Source organism: Polypterus senegalus, chromosome 10 (assembly GCF_016835505.1).
Source record: "Polypterus senegalus isolate Bchr_013 chromosome 10, ASM1683550v1, whole genome shotgun sequence".
NCBI classification, from domain to species: domain Eukaryota; kingdom Metazoa; phylum Chordata; class Cladistia; order Polypteriformes; family Polypteridae; genus Polypterus; species Polypterus senegalus.
In genome coordinates this window covers 124,841,416-124,859,180 of record NC_053163.1, presented here as the reverse complement: position 1 = coordinate 124,859,180, position 17,765 = coordinate 124,841,416, and the positions used below count along the sequence as shown (strand labels likewise).

The following is a 17,765-nucleotide window of genomic DNA, read 5'->3' as shown; positions in this document are numbered from 1 at the left end:
TCTGAACGCACGCTAAGCAGAAGTGGACAGATCAGCTACTGGCTGTGCTGCTTCTGCCAAGATGGCTGTTCTGTTTGCTGTGTGCGTTCTGAAGGAGGAGGAGGAGGAGGAGGAGGAGGAGGAGGAGGAGGAGGGGTGTGACGGCTGAACGCACGCTAAGGAGAAGTGCTCGGACCTACTCACGATCGCTTTAACGTAATTCCCCCCCACACCCGAGGCGCGCTACGCTCCTGCCACTTCATGTTGTTAAGGGGGGCGGGGGGGGCTGAATGCACGCTAAGGAGAAGTGGACTTTGTGCTGGCTCTGTGCTGCGTCTACCAAGATGCTTTTTCAGCTTGTCGGTGTCAATCATTTAAAAGCCTGTACAGCAGCTCTTATCCTGTCTCACTGCCTTGTCTTGCGTGAAGTTAAAATGTTTTATAATAGAGAGATGTTACTCATATCCTTAGCCCGACTTCCACATATCATATGTGTTTACAAAGTGTGTTTTTAATAAGTTTACATGTGTTTAAAGCATGTGGGAAGGGTATTTTAAGGCTTAAACTATAAAAAAAAATGTGGTCTTTCTATATCGCGGATTTTCACCTATCGTTGGTGTGTCTGGAACGTAACCTCCGCGATAGGTGGGGGATTACTGTACGGTGGAACCTTGGTTCACGACCATAATTCGTTCCAAAACTCTGGTCATAAACCGATTTGGTTGTGAACCGAAGTAATTTCCCCCATAGAATTGTATGTAAATACAATTAATCTGTTCCAGACCGTACGGACTGTATGTAAATATATATTTTTTTTTAAAGATTTTTAAGCACAAATATAGTTAATTATACCATAGAATGCACAGCGTAATAGTAAACTAAATGTAAAAACATTGAATAACACTGAGAAAACCTTGAACAACAGAGAAAACTAACACTGCAAGAGTTCGCGCTATAGCGCTACCAACCGCTCGCTAAAAACACTTTTTTTTAATGAGTTTTAAGCACAGGGACAAAAATGAACATTTGAAAAATCCGTAATTTAATAAACCACCAAGAAAAGTAACATTGCAACAATGCACGTTATGAACTTTTTTCTGTAAACAGAATTAAAGTGGAGGTTAAAATCCAATAGAAAAAAGTCTTCATTAAATACAACAAGGTTAAAACAACGCTCAGATCTGTCTCTTTAAAAACAAGCCTGGTGCATTCTTTAACTGCCTTCTTGGCCTTATGCATCTAGCCCTCTCTCCCTCGCTCGTGTGTGTGTCTGTCTGTCTGTCTGTGTGTCTGTCTGTCTGTCTGTCTCTGTCTTGCGCGTGCGTGTGTGTGTCTGTGTGTGTTGCTCTCACTCTTGCTCGCTGCACAGGGAACGCACAGGGAGAGACTGAGACGTGCAGAAATCATCGGCGCACACAAACTGAAAGGGAAACTGGCTTGTTCGTATACCACGTGTGTGGTCGTGAAGAGATGCAAAAGTTTGGCAAACTTTTTGGTCATAAACCGATTTGTACGTGTTCCGAGACGTTCATGAACCGAGGTTCCACTGTATACTGTACATCATATATCTAAATTAGAGTGTCTAATCTAAATAAGTGACACTCTAACTGGATATATTAGGAAGCAAAAACTGCATGGTTTATGTCTTATGACATTATTTTTAATTATATATATTCATATTTTTAAGTGTAATCATTAGTACACCATAGATGTGCACTAATCACATAGGCTTTTCGACTTTGACACATTTTTCCATTGTAGCTCAGCTCAATTTGAGTTCTAATGTGTATTTTGTTTTTATATTTACAGGGTAGCCAGAGATTTTGCAACCCTTTTCATCAATGTAAATGTAACGTCAGAACCACATGAAGTCTCAGCACTCTGGTTCCTATGGTATATCAAGCAATGTGGTGGCACCAAAAGGATTTTTTCCACCTCAAATGGAGGTCAGGTAGGGTCCACTACTATAATCAACATATCTGGATATTTAAGTAATACTATAATTAGCTGTGCCCCCTACAGAGTTCCAGAAGACTAAATCACTGTTGGTATGGCAATTGCATATTCTTCTTTTGACCATTTGAGTTTTTTCTTCAGCTGTCAAAAGAAATACTTTGATTGGCAAATTTAAATTAACTTAATGTGAGTGAGAGGGTCTGACTCCTGAAGTGGATTATTGCCCAAACTTGATTTCTGTGTTATACTTGATGTTGATGGGAGAGTATCATCCTCCCCAAATGCTAATGTTGGACCAAATGAATGGATTGACTTTGTAGAACATTTGCTAGGCTTTCAATGGCTCACAAGCCCTTCTCTACCAAAAATTGACTGACATACGTTCAGAAAGCCACCTGTCCTGCCCTCCATTCATTCCAGAGGGACACTCATTTCAGCTGCTAATCTGTTCTGTAGCTGTGCTGTTAGCCAGCATTCGATCAGTTTGTCTTCTGAAATACATCAGATAACCAGAACGTAATTAGCAGCATACAAGATGGTGCAAAGGGGTAAACTGAAATCAGAATCAATGAATACCTGACCACGATCTCCCTGGTCAGTCTCAGAAGCATGCAGCCTGACCCCAAACTCAGCAGATAGGCTCCAAGGACTGTACAGGCCCAAACATTTTTATATAAAAAAATGGACAAAAATATCCTTCAAGGGAGAGGAAGCTGGATTATCTCTGGCTTTTGAAGAGAAGAAAAACTAATAGTCTTTATAAATTAAGAATTTGTTTATAATAACAAACCTAAGCGCAAGGAAAAATGCAAAAAGTGTAGGCCTAAACAAGTAACCTAAGGCTAGTAAAAATCAGTCACTCATTCAGAATCAGAAACCATAAAGAGAGTAGCAAGAAATCCAGTCACCAGGGAAATCCAATCACAATACTCAGATACCACTACTCTAATAATGCTCCATAATGCTCTGAGAAATCCATATTGTCCACCTGAATACAAAGGCGAAGGGCAATGCGCTGGAAGTGATGCCCACCTGCAAAGCACAAGGGATTTTAGCCTTGAGGTGCATGTACAGAATAGTTAACAATCGAACAATACATACTGTATATAAAAATAATTGTAGCCACCATAGTGCTATATTTACCCCAAGAAAAATATTATTACTTATAATAGAAACATGTAAATATCAAAATGTCAAAATAAATACATTTGCACCCTAAAGGTGTATTATCCCAAGAAAATGCTGAGAAAAATTCTTGTCAGCATAACTTAGAGACAGGAGGAGATTAAAATTAACACAAAAGAAGCTACTGAATTGATTGCAAACGCTTGGATGCAAGTTAAAGAAAGCACTATAGTGACAAATACATAATCTCATTACTATAAAATTTTCATTACAACAAAATATTTTTTAGGTCCCTGGCAGTTCATTGTAACGGAATTCTACCTGTATAGTAGGAAAAGAATGTTTAATGTCCACTACTATACCAAAGCAAGTTTAGTCCACATGCTTTGGTGATATATTTTGAAACAGTCACCAGCACACATCCAGTAGAAGCACGTTTCTTTGCACATTTTCTTATTTTTCCTGTTGCTTGCACGTGAGAGGGTAGAATGTCCATGCCTGAACCAAACAGCCGATGTGCCCGTTTTGTTATTGCAGGCTACCACAGTGCAAGGCTAAGTCATGACATTTTCTTTTTTTTTCAAGTGAAAGTTAACAAAGCAAAGCAAAATTCAACTCCCTCAAGAGAAAAAAAGAGAGCCAGAAACTCTATAAAAGCAACTAGAAATGGAAGCTGTTTCTGAAATGTTATTGATTATGTCCTACCTTTTTTTAAAAAAAACGTTTTGAACAGATCTTCTAAGTGAGAATTTGATGTTTTCCAATTTTAAGTAGTATAGAACATTGGTTACCCACTGAATTAAAAGTGGTGGGGTGGGATTCCAGTTGTGCAAGATAAGTCTACGTGCTAGTAGTGAGGTAAACACAATTACAGTTTGTTTGTCTTTAAGCCCATCTGGGAGTACAACAAGCACAGCTGTTAATGGGTTTGGAGTGATTGTGGAACCAAGGCTGTCTAATAGGCATGCAATGATTTGTGTCCACAATGATGTTAATTTGGTGCCGGCCCAGAACAAGTGGCCCAGTGAGGCTCGAGCTCGATTGCAATGTTCATAGGTTGAATCTTGCCCTGGAAACATTATGGACAATATTAGATTAGATAAATGAGCTCCATAAAATAGTTTAAGTTGAATGATTAAATGCTTTGCACATGTGGAGCTATGCATGGCTGTCTTCCGCTCCTTTTCTGAAATATTAAGTGACAGATCCTTTCCCCAATGTACTCTGGGGTCTTTGGAAGGAAGGGACTTTAAAATAGTTTTTTAAATTGTAGATATGCTATCTGAGTCTTCAAGACTGATCAATATTTCTTCTGGAATAGAACACGGCGGGAGGTGAAGAAAATTGCGCAAGTTCTGTTTAGCAAAATTTCTAGCTTGAAAGTAGTGTTGTTGACAAGTTGAATTTCAGGTGGAATTGTTTGCAGGATGTGAATATATTATCTTTGTACAAGTCTCTAAGTGTTTTAGAGACGTTTTCCAGACATTAAATTGTGTATATTTGTGAGAGGGTGGAAAAAGGTGGTTGTCGTGTAAGGGTGCAACAGATAAAAGGTTCTTTGTCTTACAGTGCTTCCTGCATTGGTTCCATATTCAGAGAGAATGAAGGTAATTGGATTATTAGAAAATTGACAGTAATTTGTATTAACTCAAGCAGAGAGCAGGAAATATAATGAAGTGCTGCAAGATTTTATCTCTGTTGCAGACCAGGTTTGTGTACAGTATATTCATTGATTTTTGTCAATGTCCAGGGGCCTCATGCATAACGGCATGCATAGAATTCACACTAAAACATGGCATATGGACAAAAGCGTAAATGTGCATACAAACAAAAAATTCCAGATGCATGAAACTATGCATACGCCAGCTTCCACGTTCTTCCGCTACATAAATCCCAGTAAGCGTGAAAAGTAATGCATGTGCACTCGCCTGCTGCTACTCCCCAACTCCTCCCAGAATTACACCTCTTTGAATATGCAAATCAATATAAATAGCCCTTAAGCTCAGCATTGTGTGAAAAGACAATGGCAAATGGATGGGGGAAAATAGATGAATTTCAGCGAATACCAAGTGGAGGCAAAGAAAAATGTACTATTTGATGGTTTAAACAGAGGTATAAACAACAAAAGGAAGTTGTTCGAGTGACATAGAGTGTCGCACAGTGCCCGAAATGAAAAAGAAGTTGTCAGATATCAAAGTCGCCATGAAAAGGCGAGTCATAGCTCACCATCTGAGAGTCACATGGAAGCTTATTAGGGTTCAGAGAAAAGACAAAAAATAGGCACACAGTGCAAAAAAAAGCTTGAAATGTCAACTTTAATCTTGAAATTTCCACTTTAATCACATAGTTTATTTTGTCATTAAAGTAGAACATCATAAACTTCATCTTAAAATCGTTTAATTTACTCGTTTCTCAAATCCCATCATAACTAAAGTATCACGTTAAATGCTTTGTATTATATTTGTTCTTCTATGTGCTCTTTGTGTGTGAATCACTACGTGCTTCTTAAACGAGCATTCTCTTCATCTGACAGGACACAGAATCCATTACATTCATGATATTACAGATCTCTGAATAAATTAAATGCTGAGATGTATAATTGATATATTTTTCACGAGTTAAAGCATGTTATTAAACATGGGAGCACAATGGCGCAGTGATAGTGACGAGCTGACGCGCCGTCCAGAGATTGTTCCTGCCTCACGCAAGATGCTTGCTGCACCATGCGTGACCTTAGATGAAATAATTTATTTCAGCAGTACTGTCTCTTTCAAACATACTAACCCCCAATTTCTGTCCTTCCTTTTCTTTCTCCAAGTACCCAATCACCACACAATCAGCTCTGTAATAGATGTCAAGCCATCTGTAAGCTTAGAACACAGGTCTCGTCTGTTGCGAGAGATGGACGTCTGAAGTGGAGCTCCGCTAGCAGCGGTGTTATTTTTCATATTATCTGCTTATTATCTTGAGATATCCTGTATTTATTGAACCTGAGGGCACTGCTACAGTATATGTAAGCATATACAGTGGTGTGAAAAACTATTTGCCCCCTTCCTGATTTCTTGTTCTTTTGCATGTTTGTCACACAGAATGTTTCTGATCATCAAACACATTTAACCATTAGTCAAATATAACACAAGTAAACACAAACTGCAGTTTTTAAATGATGGTTTTTATTATTTAGGGAGAAAAAATCCAAACCTACATGGCCCTGTGTGAAAAAGTAATTGCCCCTTGTTAAAAATAACCTAACTGTGGTGTATCACACCTGAGTTCAATTTCCGTAGCCACCCCCCGGCCTGATTACTGCCACACCTGTTTCAATCAAGAAATCATTTAAAATAGGAGCTGCCTGACACAGAGAAGTAGACCAAAAGCACCTCAAAAGCTAGACATCATGCCAAGATCCAAAGAAATTCAGGAACAAATGAGAACAGAAGTAATTGAGATCTATCAGTCTGGTAGAGGTTATAAAGCCATTTCTAAAGCTTTGGGACTCCAGCGAACCACAGTGAGAGCCATTATCCACAAATGGCAAAAACATGGAACAGTGGTGAACCTTCCCAGGAGTGGCCGGCCGACCAAAATTACCCCAAGAGCGCAGAGACGACTCATCCGAGAGGTCACAAAAGACCCCAGGACAACGTCTAAAGAACTGCAGGCCTCACTTGCCTCAATTAAGGTCAGTGTTCATGACTCCACCATAAGAAAGAGACTGGGCAAAAACGGCCTGCATGGCAGATTTCCAAGACGCAAACCACTGTTAAGCAAAAGAACATTAGGGCTCGTCTCAATTTTGCTAAGAAACATCTCAATGATTGCCAAGACTTTTGGGAAAATACCTTGTGGACTGATGAGACAAAAGTTGAACTTTTTGGAAGGCAAATGTCCCGTTACATCTGGGGTAAAAGGAACACAGCATTTCAGAAAAAGAACATCATACCAACAGTATGGTCTGGGGTCGTTTTGCTGCTTCAGGACCTGGAAGGCTTGCTGTGATAGATGGAACCATGAATTCTACTGTCTACCAAAAAATCCTGAAGGAAAATGTCCGGCCATCTGTTCGTCAACTCAAGCTGAAGCGATCTTGGGTGCTGCAACAGGACAATGACCCAAAACACACCAGCAAATCCACCTCTGAATGGCTGAAGAAAAACAAAATGAAGACTTTGGAGTGGCCTAGTCAAAGTCCTGACTTGAATCCAATTGAGATGCTATGGCATGACCTTAAAAAGGCGGTTCATGCTAGAAAACCCTCAAATAAAGCTGAATTACAATTCTGCAAAAATGAGTGGGCCAAAATTCCTCCAGAGCTCTGTAAAAGACTCATTGCAAGCTATCGCAAACGCTTGATTGCAGTTATTGCTGCTAAGGGTGGCCCAACCAGTTATTAGGTTCAGGGGGCAATTACTTTTCACACAGGGCCATGTAGGTTTGGATTTTTTCTCCCTAAATAATAAAACCATCATTTAAAAACTGCATTTTGTGTTTACTTGTGTTATATTTGACTAATGGTTAAATGTGTTTGATGATCAGAAACATTTTGTATGACAAACATGCAAAAGAATAAGAAATCAGGAAGGGGGCAAATAGTTTTTCACACCACTGTATAAATATGGCCAACAAGAAAGGGGGTCCAAAAAAACCGAAAACTAAAGCTGCATCCAAGCTAAGATCAGCAAGCCCTAGTTCTACATACGGCCTTTCAGAGACAGACCTGGATCAGATGGGCGAAAGTACAGACTCCTCGGGACCACGGTCCGCTACATCGTCACCGGTTGAGAGCGAAAAGGGGAGCGAATGTACGATCGTGAGTGAAGCAGGTCTCGATAGCTCGCCGATTGGAGAAGATCACCTGAAACTGGAAAAGGCCTTGCAGTCCGCGGTTTCAATTACTCCACGCGAGCCGGGAACAGCGGGGCCACCGGCTACAGTAGAGTCGCTTCACCTACGGTGCAAGAAAGCACAACTGAACTGTCTGAACTGAAGGTGATGTTCGCTGAGCTCATGCAAGAGATAAAGAAAAGCGAGAAGGCAAATGAGAAGGCAAGGGTAAAGGCAAATGAAAGGCTGCGACAGGAGCTGCAACAGGCAAATGAAAGAATGCGACTGGAGTTGCAACAGGCAAATGAAAAGCTGTGACAGGAGTTACAACAGTAGCTGCGAAAGATGCAACAGCAGGATAATAAAGTCTTTAAAGATATGCTGGGAAAAATTGAAGAGCACATTCAGGAAAACACGGTTCCTGAGGATGTCAAGAAGACATTCACGACTTGGATTGAAACAGCCAAAAATTTAGCTGCCAGTGCCGAAGAAAAAGCAGTAAATGTCAGCTCCGAATGCAAAAAACATGGAGACAGACTGGCTGCTTTGGAAGATGGAAGCAGAAGGAATAATGTCAGAATTGAAGGTCTGCCTGAGAATCAAGAAAGTCCAAACCCTGTGAAATTCGAAGCTAAACTTTTTTCTAAAATAATTGGGGAGGACTTTAAAGCAGAATCTGAGATAGCAGCGGCTTATTGCGTACGCGGATCAAATACCATTAGACCTAGATCTTTTATTATTCGCTTTGAAAGATTATCGTTTAAGCTAGAGGTGATGGCACTCCTCAGAAACAAGCAAGAGATTATATATGAAAATAACCACATTCGTATCTTCCCTGACTTCTCTCCAGCAACAGCTAATAAACGTGCAGCCTTCTACAACATTAAACAACAGTTATGGCAAGCCAATATCAAATACAGCCTCTTGTATCCGGCCAAACTGAAAGTGGAATTGCAGGGTCAATTCTATGTCTTCGCTAGCAAGGAAGAAGCAGAAAAGGAATTAAGAAAGCTGATCCCAGGACCATTCTGTTTCATAATAGTGAGTCATGGCCGTTAATGAAATGGCAAGGATTAATAATGTACTGTCTGATCTAATTGTTTAAAATACGGGTTTTTATCATTATATATTCTCATTATCACTCATTATTACTCGGGTGCTATCTGTTTATGTTTTATTGTGCTTAATTACTTTTTCTTTTTTTTTTTTTTTTATTATCTAATTATTTTCTCTCTACCCTAAACGAGACTGTTCAACATCATACCCTTGGTTTATTGTTATTGCTATTATTGCATTAAGACTTATTATGCTTATTCTGGACCACTTTCTAACACCATTCCCCAGGTTTATTATCCAGGTGTATTATCTTAATACACTAAGATTGCTGAAGATTATATATATTCTAAGTGCACAGTTTTTTAGACTATATTGGTAATAGATATCTCTATCTTTTAATCCTAAAACGCCGCTGCGTGGGGGCTTGTTTTGCTTTGGACATGCTCTGTCTCTGGGTATGTCAGAGGACTGGGACTGTGTGAAATGGGTTCTAGCCTCACTTGGGGAGGCAAAAAGGGAGGGTGGGGGGTTAAGGGGAGAGAGAAAGAGAGCAGGCTTGATCTATACCTAATCTATCCTTTTAATCTTTATAATTATAACTACCAACGTAATAATAGGCTGCATGGCAATAACTCTTGGGGAAATAGGAAATTAAGGCCGAAGCTGTCTCACTTCTAGTTAAGACAATAAAATGACATCAAAAACTCAGAATCAATGTCTCCATGATGGGACAGTTAACTTCGTGAACTGGATTGTTAAAGGCCTGAATCACGAATTAAAAAGAAAGAAAGTACTCTCTCACTTAACAGGTCTAAACGCTAAAATAGTATTTTTACAGGAGACCCATCTACTAAGTAAGGATCAGTTCAGGCTGCAAAAAGACTGGACTGGCCAAATGTTCCATTCTAGTTTTACAAAGAAAACTAGAGGTGTGGGAATTCTCATACATAGAACAGTCTCATTTGTAGCATCAGATGTAGTATTGGATCCTGAAGGGAGATATGTAATGGTCATGGGAGACTTATCTAACTGTAAAATGATTTTGATAAATGTTTATGCACCTAATGTTGATGATAAGGAATTTATACAAAATTTATTTGCATCCATTCCCAATCTGAACACTCATAAAATTATAATGGCTGGGGACTTTAATTGTGTTTTAAATCCACTCTTAGACTTCTTCCACAGGGGGAATGACATCTAACACCACAAAGATAATTACATACTAATTATAACTGATTTATAACTGATCACAACTTATCAGACCCAGGAGGTTTTTAAACCCAAACTCAAGAACATATTCTTTCTACTCACCAGTACATCATTGCTACTCAAGGATTGATTATTTCTTTATAGATAATAACTTCTTGCCTATGATTACATCTTGCAAATATGATGCTATTGTTATTTCTGACCATGCACCTCTGATCTTGGAGCTAAAGTTACTAAGCCACACACACTCACCTCACAGATGGCGTCTCAACCCAGAAGCTTCAGTTTGTATCAACAACATTTGTTCAGACTACTTTAAACTAGAACGTGGTACTAGACAAGGATGCCCCTTGTCACCGTTACTGTTTGCAACTGCCATTGAACGACTGGCAATACATTGTCAAAATACTGATCAGATAAAGGGGATTATCAGAGAAGGACTGGAACAGAAAATTTCATTATATGCAGATGATATGGTACTGTATATATCGGACCCAGAAAATTCTGTGCCTGCAGTCTTAACAGCACTCACAGAATTTTAAAAGATCTCTGGTCTCAGAATTAATCTGAATAAAAGTGTACTCTTTCCAGTGAATTCTCAAGCATATAATATTAGATTAGACACCCTACCTTTTATCATTGTAGAACAGTTTAAATACCTAGGGGTAAGCATCACAAGTAAAGATAAAGTTCTTTATCAACAAAATTTTGCCGTCTGAATGGAAAAAATTAAGTAAGACTTGCGTAGATGGTCAACCCTTCATCTCACACTAGCTGGAAGAATTAACACTGTTAAGATGAATATTCTTCCTAAGCTCCTTTTTTATTTCAAAACATTCTAATATACTTTAATAAATCATTCTTTTAGCAATTAGATTCAACAATAACCTCATTTATTTGGAACTCAAAACATCCACGTATCCAAAGAGCGACCCTACAAAGACAAAAGCCAAAAGGCGGCATGGCTCTATCTAACTTCCAGTTTTATTACTGGGCAGCAAATATACAAGCGATAAAAACCTGGACACAAATAGAAGAACATACACAAGCTTGGTCCGCAATAGAAGTAAAATCCTGCAGTACTTCTTTATATTCCCTGCTCTGTGCCCCAATAAACACAAGTTATCGGCAATCTATACTAATAAAAGGCAAAGCCCTCACTGACTCACTGACTCACTCACTGACTCACTTACTCACTCACTCACTCACTCACTCATCACTAATTCTCCAACTTCCCGTGTAGGTAGAAGGCTGAAATTTGGCAGGCTCATTCCTTACAGCTTACTTGCAAAAGTTGGTCAGGTTTCATTTCTAAATTCTAACCGTAATGGTCATAACTGGAACCTATTTTTCTCCATATACTGTAATGGACGTTAGCCCGATGGCTGTGGGGGTCTGAGCTGCGTGTGACATCATCACGCCTCCCACGTAATCACGTGAACTGACTGTGACTGCAGTACGTAGAAAAGAAGGAACAGCTGCCATCAATAAAACAGCGGAAAACCCGTGGATTAAATAAAAAGGCTGCTTAGTTGGCGAAGCAAGGAAAAACGATGGCCTTATATGGCGTTTGTTTATAAAACAGTAGAGAAGCTGTGTAAACGCTGCTTCACAAAAAAACAGCGGAGCGCCTTATATGGGCAGTCAGCCAAAATAGGGAATCAATAAATAACTATAATTGTAATAAAGGAACAAAAAAATAGTGGAGAACCCGTGAATTAAATAAAGGAAATGGGTACTTGAACAGTAAACTAAGTCTAAAATAGCTACACAATAACTATAACAATTGTAATAAACCAACAATAAAACAGTACAGAACTGCGAAGCAAGGAGAATAAAACAGCGGAGAAGCTGTGTAAAGGCTGCCTCACAAAAAAACAGCGGAGCGCCTTATATGGGCAGGCAGTCAGCCAAAGAAGAGAATCAATAAATAACTATAATCGTAATAAAGGAACAAAAAAATAGCGGAGATCCCGCGGATTAAATAAAGGAAATGGGTATCTGAACAGTAAACTAAGTCTAAAATAGCTACACAATAACTATAACAATCGTAATAAACGAACAATGAAACAGTAGAGAACCGCAAAGCAAGGAGAAAGGACGGACTTCAACCAATCAGATTTTGAGTTGGTGTCAGTAGGGCCGTTTAGCAGGCGTACGGCAACGTCACCGTATTCACACCCATTGATTGGATAGAAGCCGATATGAGGAAGTCTACAACTCTATTGAATGCACCATAAATGTTCCGAGCGAAAGATCATTGCGTGCACTACGGACAACTCCATGGCAGGATTCTAGACAATATTATTTGCCAGACACAGACCAGATTTCAAGACCATGAAAACCTGATGTTTGTCACGCTCCTCGAGCCCCAAAACTTTCGGGAATACAAGAAAAATTTCACGCATGCAGCCTTCTACACTTTAACACAACAGCCACAGAGCGCTTTTGGATCTGTCTCGGCTAAAAACGGAACTAACTGTAATGTATGCTATGGATGATTTTGCAGGAAAATCTCCCACTGATCTCCTTGACTTCCTTCATCAGAAAAATCTGAATGAGAGCATGGGGCGGCTGTTCACATTGGTATATTTGATGGTGAGCATTCCCGTGTACACTGCTTCTGTCGAGCGGACATTTTCAGCCCTAAAGCGAATTCAAACTTATGCCAGGAATACCATAGGGCGGGTTCACCTTTCACCATTGGCTTTGATGGGGATAGAAAGTGAGGTTTTGATGGAACTGAAGCGCTCCGATAATCCATACGACAGAGTAATTGAACTGTTTTTGAGGAAAGAGAGGATGATAGATTTTGTTTACAAATAATCCGAATTTTTGGTGAGTAAAATGTTGCGATTTTCCTAAATGATATTGCACGTTTATGAGTTATTATTGATGTTTTTTATGTGTGTCGCGGCTGTGGCTGCAGTAGAAAGGAAGTTGTTCATCCCTGGTTTGTCGGGGTGCAATGAGTGTGTACACCTGATGAGCCCAAAATTAGGGCGAAACACGTGCTGTGTATTGTTTGCATTATTTGACAGTAAAACTATTTCAGTATATTCAATATATATAAATCAGCACTTCCCGATTCATTTTACCCTTGCACCCCCTTGGTTTGAGAAGAAGTATGAAAAAATATGAGGTTAACGCAGAAAAAAAGATCACCAATTGAAGCTTTATGAATAATGGATACTTTATTTGCCATCAATAATTATTTTGGTAAGGCCATACTCAGTGTGATCCTCCTTCCATGTTCTAATTTTTTCGCGACTAGCCATGATTACATGAACAGTAAAAAAATAAGAGTGAAGCGAGGGTGACATATCCAGTCAGGCAGGCGACAGCTCAATAGTTTGAATTTGGATATAAGTAGATTCTATTTAGTCGACAGAAATATCTTTGGTAGGAATGTAAGTTGAATTTACTCTTTAAATTTTTATGGTAAAGAAAATTTTATGTAATGCTGACTAAATTTACCTTTCATTCCTACCAAACATACTGTATTTCTGTCAACTAAATAAAAAATACTTATATTTAAAATTTAAATAGAACTTGAACAGATACGATACTTCATAATACCCACGCAGCACTACAGTATGTGCACGTAAGAGCAAGAGTCATCCGTTTTTTTTTTCATTTTTCTTCCTCGATGGATTCTGGCACCCCCAGGCAACAGCTGCTTGCACCCCAAAGGAGGTATATATATATATATATATATATATATATATATATTGTAATAAATGAATCAATAAACAACATAAAGGTTTGGGGTTTCCGGCCCCGTGTACTGAAAAATTCTCCAGAATAATAAAGCAAAATCAGAGTCAATACAGAAACTCAAAAGTTCACATATGCACGACGCCAAAGATGGCGTCAGCGGACATTTTATGGAGGAGGAGCCGGAAGTGGAGGAATGCTGGGAAGGAACCGTGGGGAAAGATGGGATCGATGACGTCAGGAACAATGGAGGAGGAAGGGCGGAAGTAACGTGCTGTGGGAAGAATGAGGCTTATGGCGGCGGAGCGTCTTTTTTTCTGTAAGAAAGAAAAGGAGAAAGGTTAGTACCCCGCCACTCCCTGCCGGCGAATGTCTTCCCAAGCGTGTTAAGGTCCGTCCTCGGTCTCCTACTCGCGCGTGCGTGACAATATAGATATAGATATATATAGATAGATAGATATATGTATATATATATATAGATATGACAACAACACTCATATCAATGACAAAACAATTACATTAACAATCATGTTACGTTATTTATAAAATTTTTCCTTTTCTTTTTCATAACTTCTTTAACACACTACTTCTCCGCTGCGAAGCGCGGGTATTCTGCTAGTATACTAATAACCCAATTGTGCTTCACTCACTTAGAATATGGAACCAATGTAGAAAGCATTTTAAGACGGAGAAGCTTCTATCTGTGGCACCTCTGTTGGAGAACCACCTATTTCAACCTTCACAAACATATGCAGTTTTTAATATCTGGAAAAAATTTGGAATTAACTTGCACAGAGATCTTTATATAGACAACGTCTTTGCATCCTATGAACAATTACATTCCAAAAAATTAACATTCCAGCTACACATTTCTTTCACTATCTTCAAATCAGGAACTTTGTTAAACAGAACCTGCCTGATTTTCCTCATCTTGCACCCTCGTCCATGCTGGAAAAAATATTACTCAATTTCAAGGACTCAGACACCATCTCTGCAATATATAAAATCATTTTACACTCCCTCCCTTTCAAAGATCCAAAAGGACACTGGGAAAAAGATCTCTCAATTAATATATCAGAAAAGGAGTGGAAAATAGCAATGCAGAGAATTCACTCGAGCTCCATATGCGCAAAGCATACAATTATACAACTTCAAATTATATATCGAGCACATCTGTCTTGACTAAAACTCTCCAAAATGCTTCCAGGGCATGATCCAACCTGTGAACGCTGCAATCAAGTCCCAGCCTCACTAGGTCACATGTTGTGGGCCTGCACCAAATTAACATTATTCTGGACCAAAATTTTTAATTGCCTTTCAGACAGCCTTCGTCTCACAATCCCTCCTAACCCATTAACAGCTGTGTTTGGTGTTCTTCCAGATGGGTTTAAAGTGGAGAAAGACAAACAAATTGTGATTGCATTCACTACTCTTTTGGCACGCAGACTTATTCTGCTAAACTGGAAGAACCCAAACTCTCCTCTTTTAAGTCAGTGAGAAATTTGAAAATTGGAAAAATCAAATACTCAGTTAGAGGATCCGTACAGACGTTTTTCAAAACATGGCAGGATCTAATCAGTAATATTTTAAAATAAGTTCTTAAAGCACAGAGGAAGCAGTTATTTCCGTATTTCTTTTTCTTATGCATCCATCTCATCAAATGTATTAATTTAGGTATGTTTACAAGCCTTAAATTTCACAGTTTGCCTTGCTCTCTCTCTCAGGGGTGGGGATCGATTTGTTCTTAACTCAATTTTACTTTTTGTAAAAAATTGATTGATTTGTATGGATTGCAATAAAATTAATAAAACTTCAAAAAAAAGATACTAGAAAAATAAATATAGTGTTAGATAAATGTCAATAAAAGTTAAGTAGGTATAATAAAATATGCATCTATGATATATCATTAATTTAAAAAGAACAAATTGGTATTAGTGGGCTCCTTTCAAGAAAACATTAGGGGGACGCAATTAAAACTGTTTTGAGAACTCGGGTCACAAATACATAAAGGTTGAGAAATACTGCTGTAAATTAAGATTTCAACTTAATGTTCATTAACATCACAATATAGGCTGGGAATATTGCACACAGAAAAATATTATATATGCCACGGTCTCCAAAACTAATGCTAGGTTAGCTTCATGGACTCAGCAGTAGAGAAACTTGGGCACCCCTGGGCAGCTCCAGTTACCATTGGAAGAATCATAAAGCCAGTGCAGTTAAACAACTTATATGATAGTGGCTGCTATCATTGCAGTGTTCCAAAATACTGTAAAAGAACGATAGAATATGAGATATACCAATCTGGAACTAAAATACTGAAGCTATGGAACAATAAAGACTAATTTTATTATGGGAGAAAAAGGCTTTAATCACAACTAAGATATGACTTTGGAATGTAATGTCAATGAAAATGATGACATTAAATTAAATATAAAAAAAAAAGAACAGATTCTTCAAAACTTTTAAGGAACATTGAAATATCTTCGTAGTACATGTTTATTATTATATCCATCTATCCATCCTTTGTCGCACCAGCCCCAACAAGCAAACAGCGCGAGGCAGGAATAATCCCTGTCGCTACCGCTGTCCACCGTGTCCTCACATGTTTAAGTATTAACAATATAGATTATTTAAATGATGTTAACATTTTATCTGTATATTGTAAATAACATATTTTGCTGCATTTCAGCTTAATAATAATACCATCGTGTGTAAATACGTGCTTTATAAAGTGGCTCAGGTTGTGCAATATTATAACTGTATTGAAAGTTTACAGTGAGGTAATTGTACTTATAGATACAAACAGTTCTATAAGGCACACTTAATGGACTGATTGAGTGCATTTAGAGCTCTTGGGATGAAACTTTTTCTAAACCGCAAGGTCCCTACAGGTAAGGCTTTGAAGCATTTGTCGTATGAGAGAAGTTCAAATAGCGCATGGCTGAGGCAGTGTATGCTAGATGCTGTATATCGATAATTCTCTTTCCGATCAGCTGCTTGAGAGCTGTGATTCCACACTCAGATACAGTGGGATAAATACTTGAGATTAACAACGCTAAAGCAAGTATGGTATTTGGAATAGTTTAACCATTCCATATATTGTTACGAGTTAATTATAATCAGATGCCCTAAACTAATAAACAATATGTGGTGTGACAGATTGGGGGCGCTATCGCTCCCTTGAACCCTTGTCCAAGACACCAGACACCATATAAAAGTCCAAAAGTTGACTTTATTAATTAACAGCAGTGCACAAAGCACCCTCCTCTCCACAATATTCATTAACCAATAACCAATAATAACTAATAAACAATCCTCCACTCCCAGACGCATTGCCACCCTTCCACCCAGCTCAGCTCTCCGTCTGGGGATTTCTCATAGTCCTTTATAGTCCCTGACCCAGAAGTGTTTCCCATCCTTCAGTCCACGATTCTTTATCACTTCCGAGTCAGATAAAAAGTCCTCTTCTTCATCCCGGAAGTACGTCACTTCCGCTGTCGCTTTGCCTATGATGCACTTCCGAGTTATAGGGCACATGTGACTCTCTGTGCCTCCCCGCAGTGTCCTCTGTTGGCCCCTGGTGGGGTATTCAGCAGGTTTGTAGGGGAAAACTCCATAGTCCATGATTCCCTGCTGGTATCCGGGGCACCTCCATGCTGCAGGGAGAGCTCCATCTGGTGCCCTGGGGGTATTGGCCGGGATGACAAGCTGGCCATAGACCACAGTGGTTAATTTCAATGTATTTGATAAAGCCGTCAGGGATGTGCATCTAAAAAAGAAAGGGAAACCACACTGGAACAAAAGCACTGCTTTGACTCTGGGTGCCACCAGTTTGAAAAACCGAGCAGGGAACTTGCGTATGGCAGGGATTGAGTTGGCGAGAAAATGTGTGT

At 39.0% G+C, this 17,765-nt stretch overlaps 1 protein-coding gene across 1 annotated transcript in view; it reads left to right on the top strand.

Annotated features, from left to right (window-relative positions):
- Nucleotides 1-17,765, top strand: part of LOC120537520 (amine oxidase [flavin-containing] B-like) — a 76,665-nt gene that overhangs the window by 33,058 nt on the left and 25,842 nt on the right. Inside the window, exon 6 of the mRNA XM_039766520.1 lies at nt 1,789-1,930. Coding sequence (XP_039622454.1) covers nt 1,789-1,930 — 142 coding nt within the window. The remainder of the gene's footprint in view (nt 1-1,788; nt 1,931-17,765) is intronic.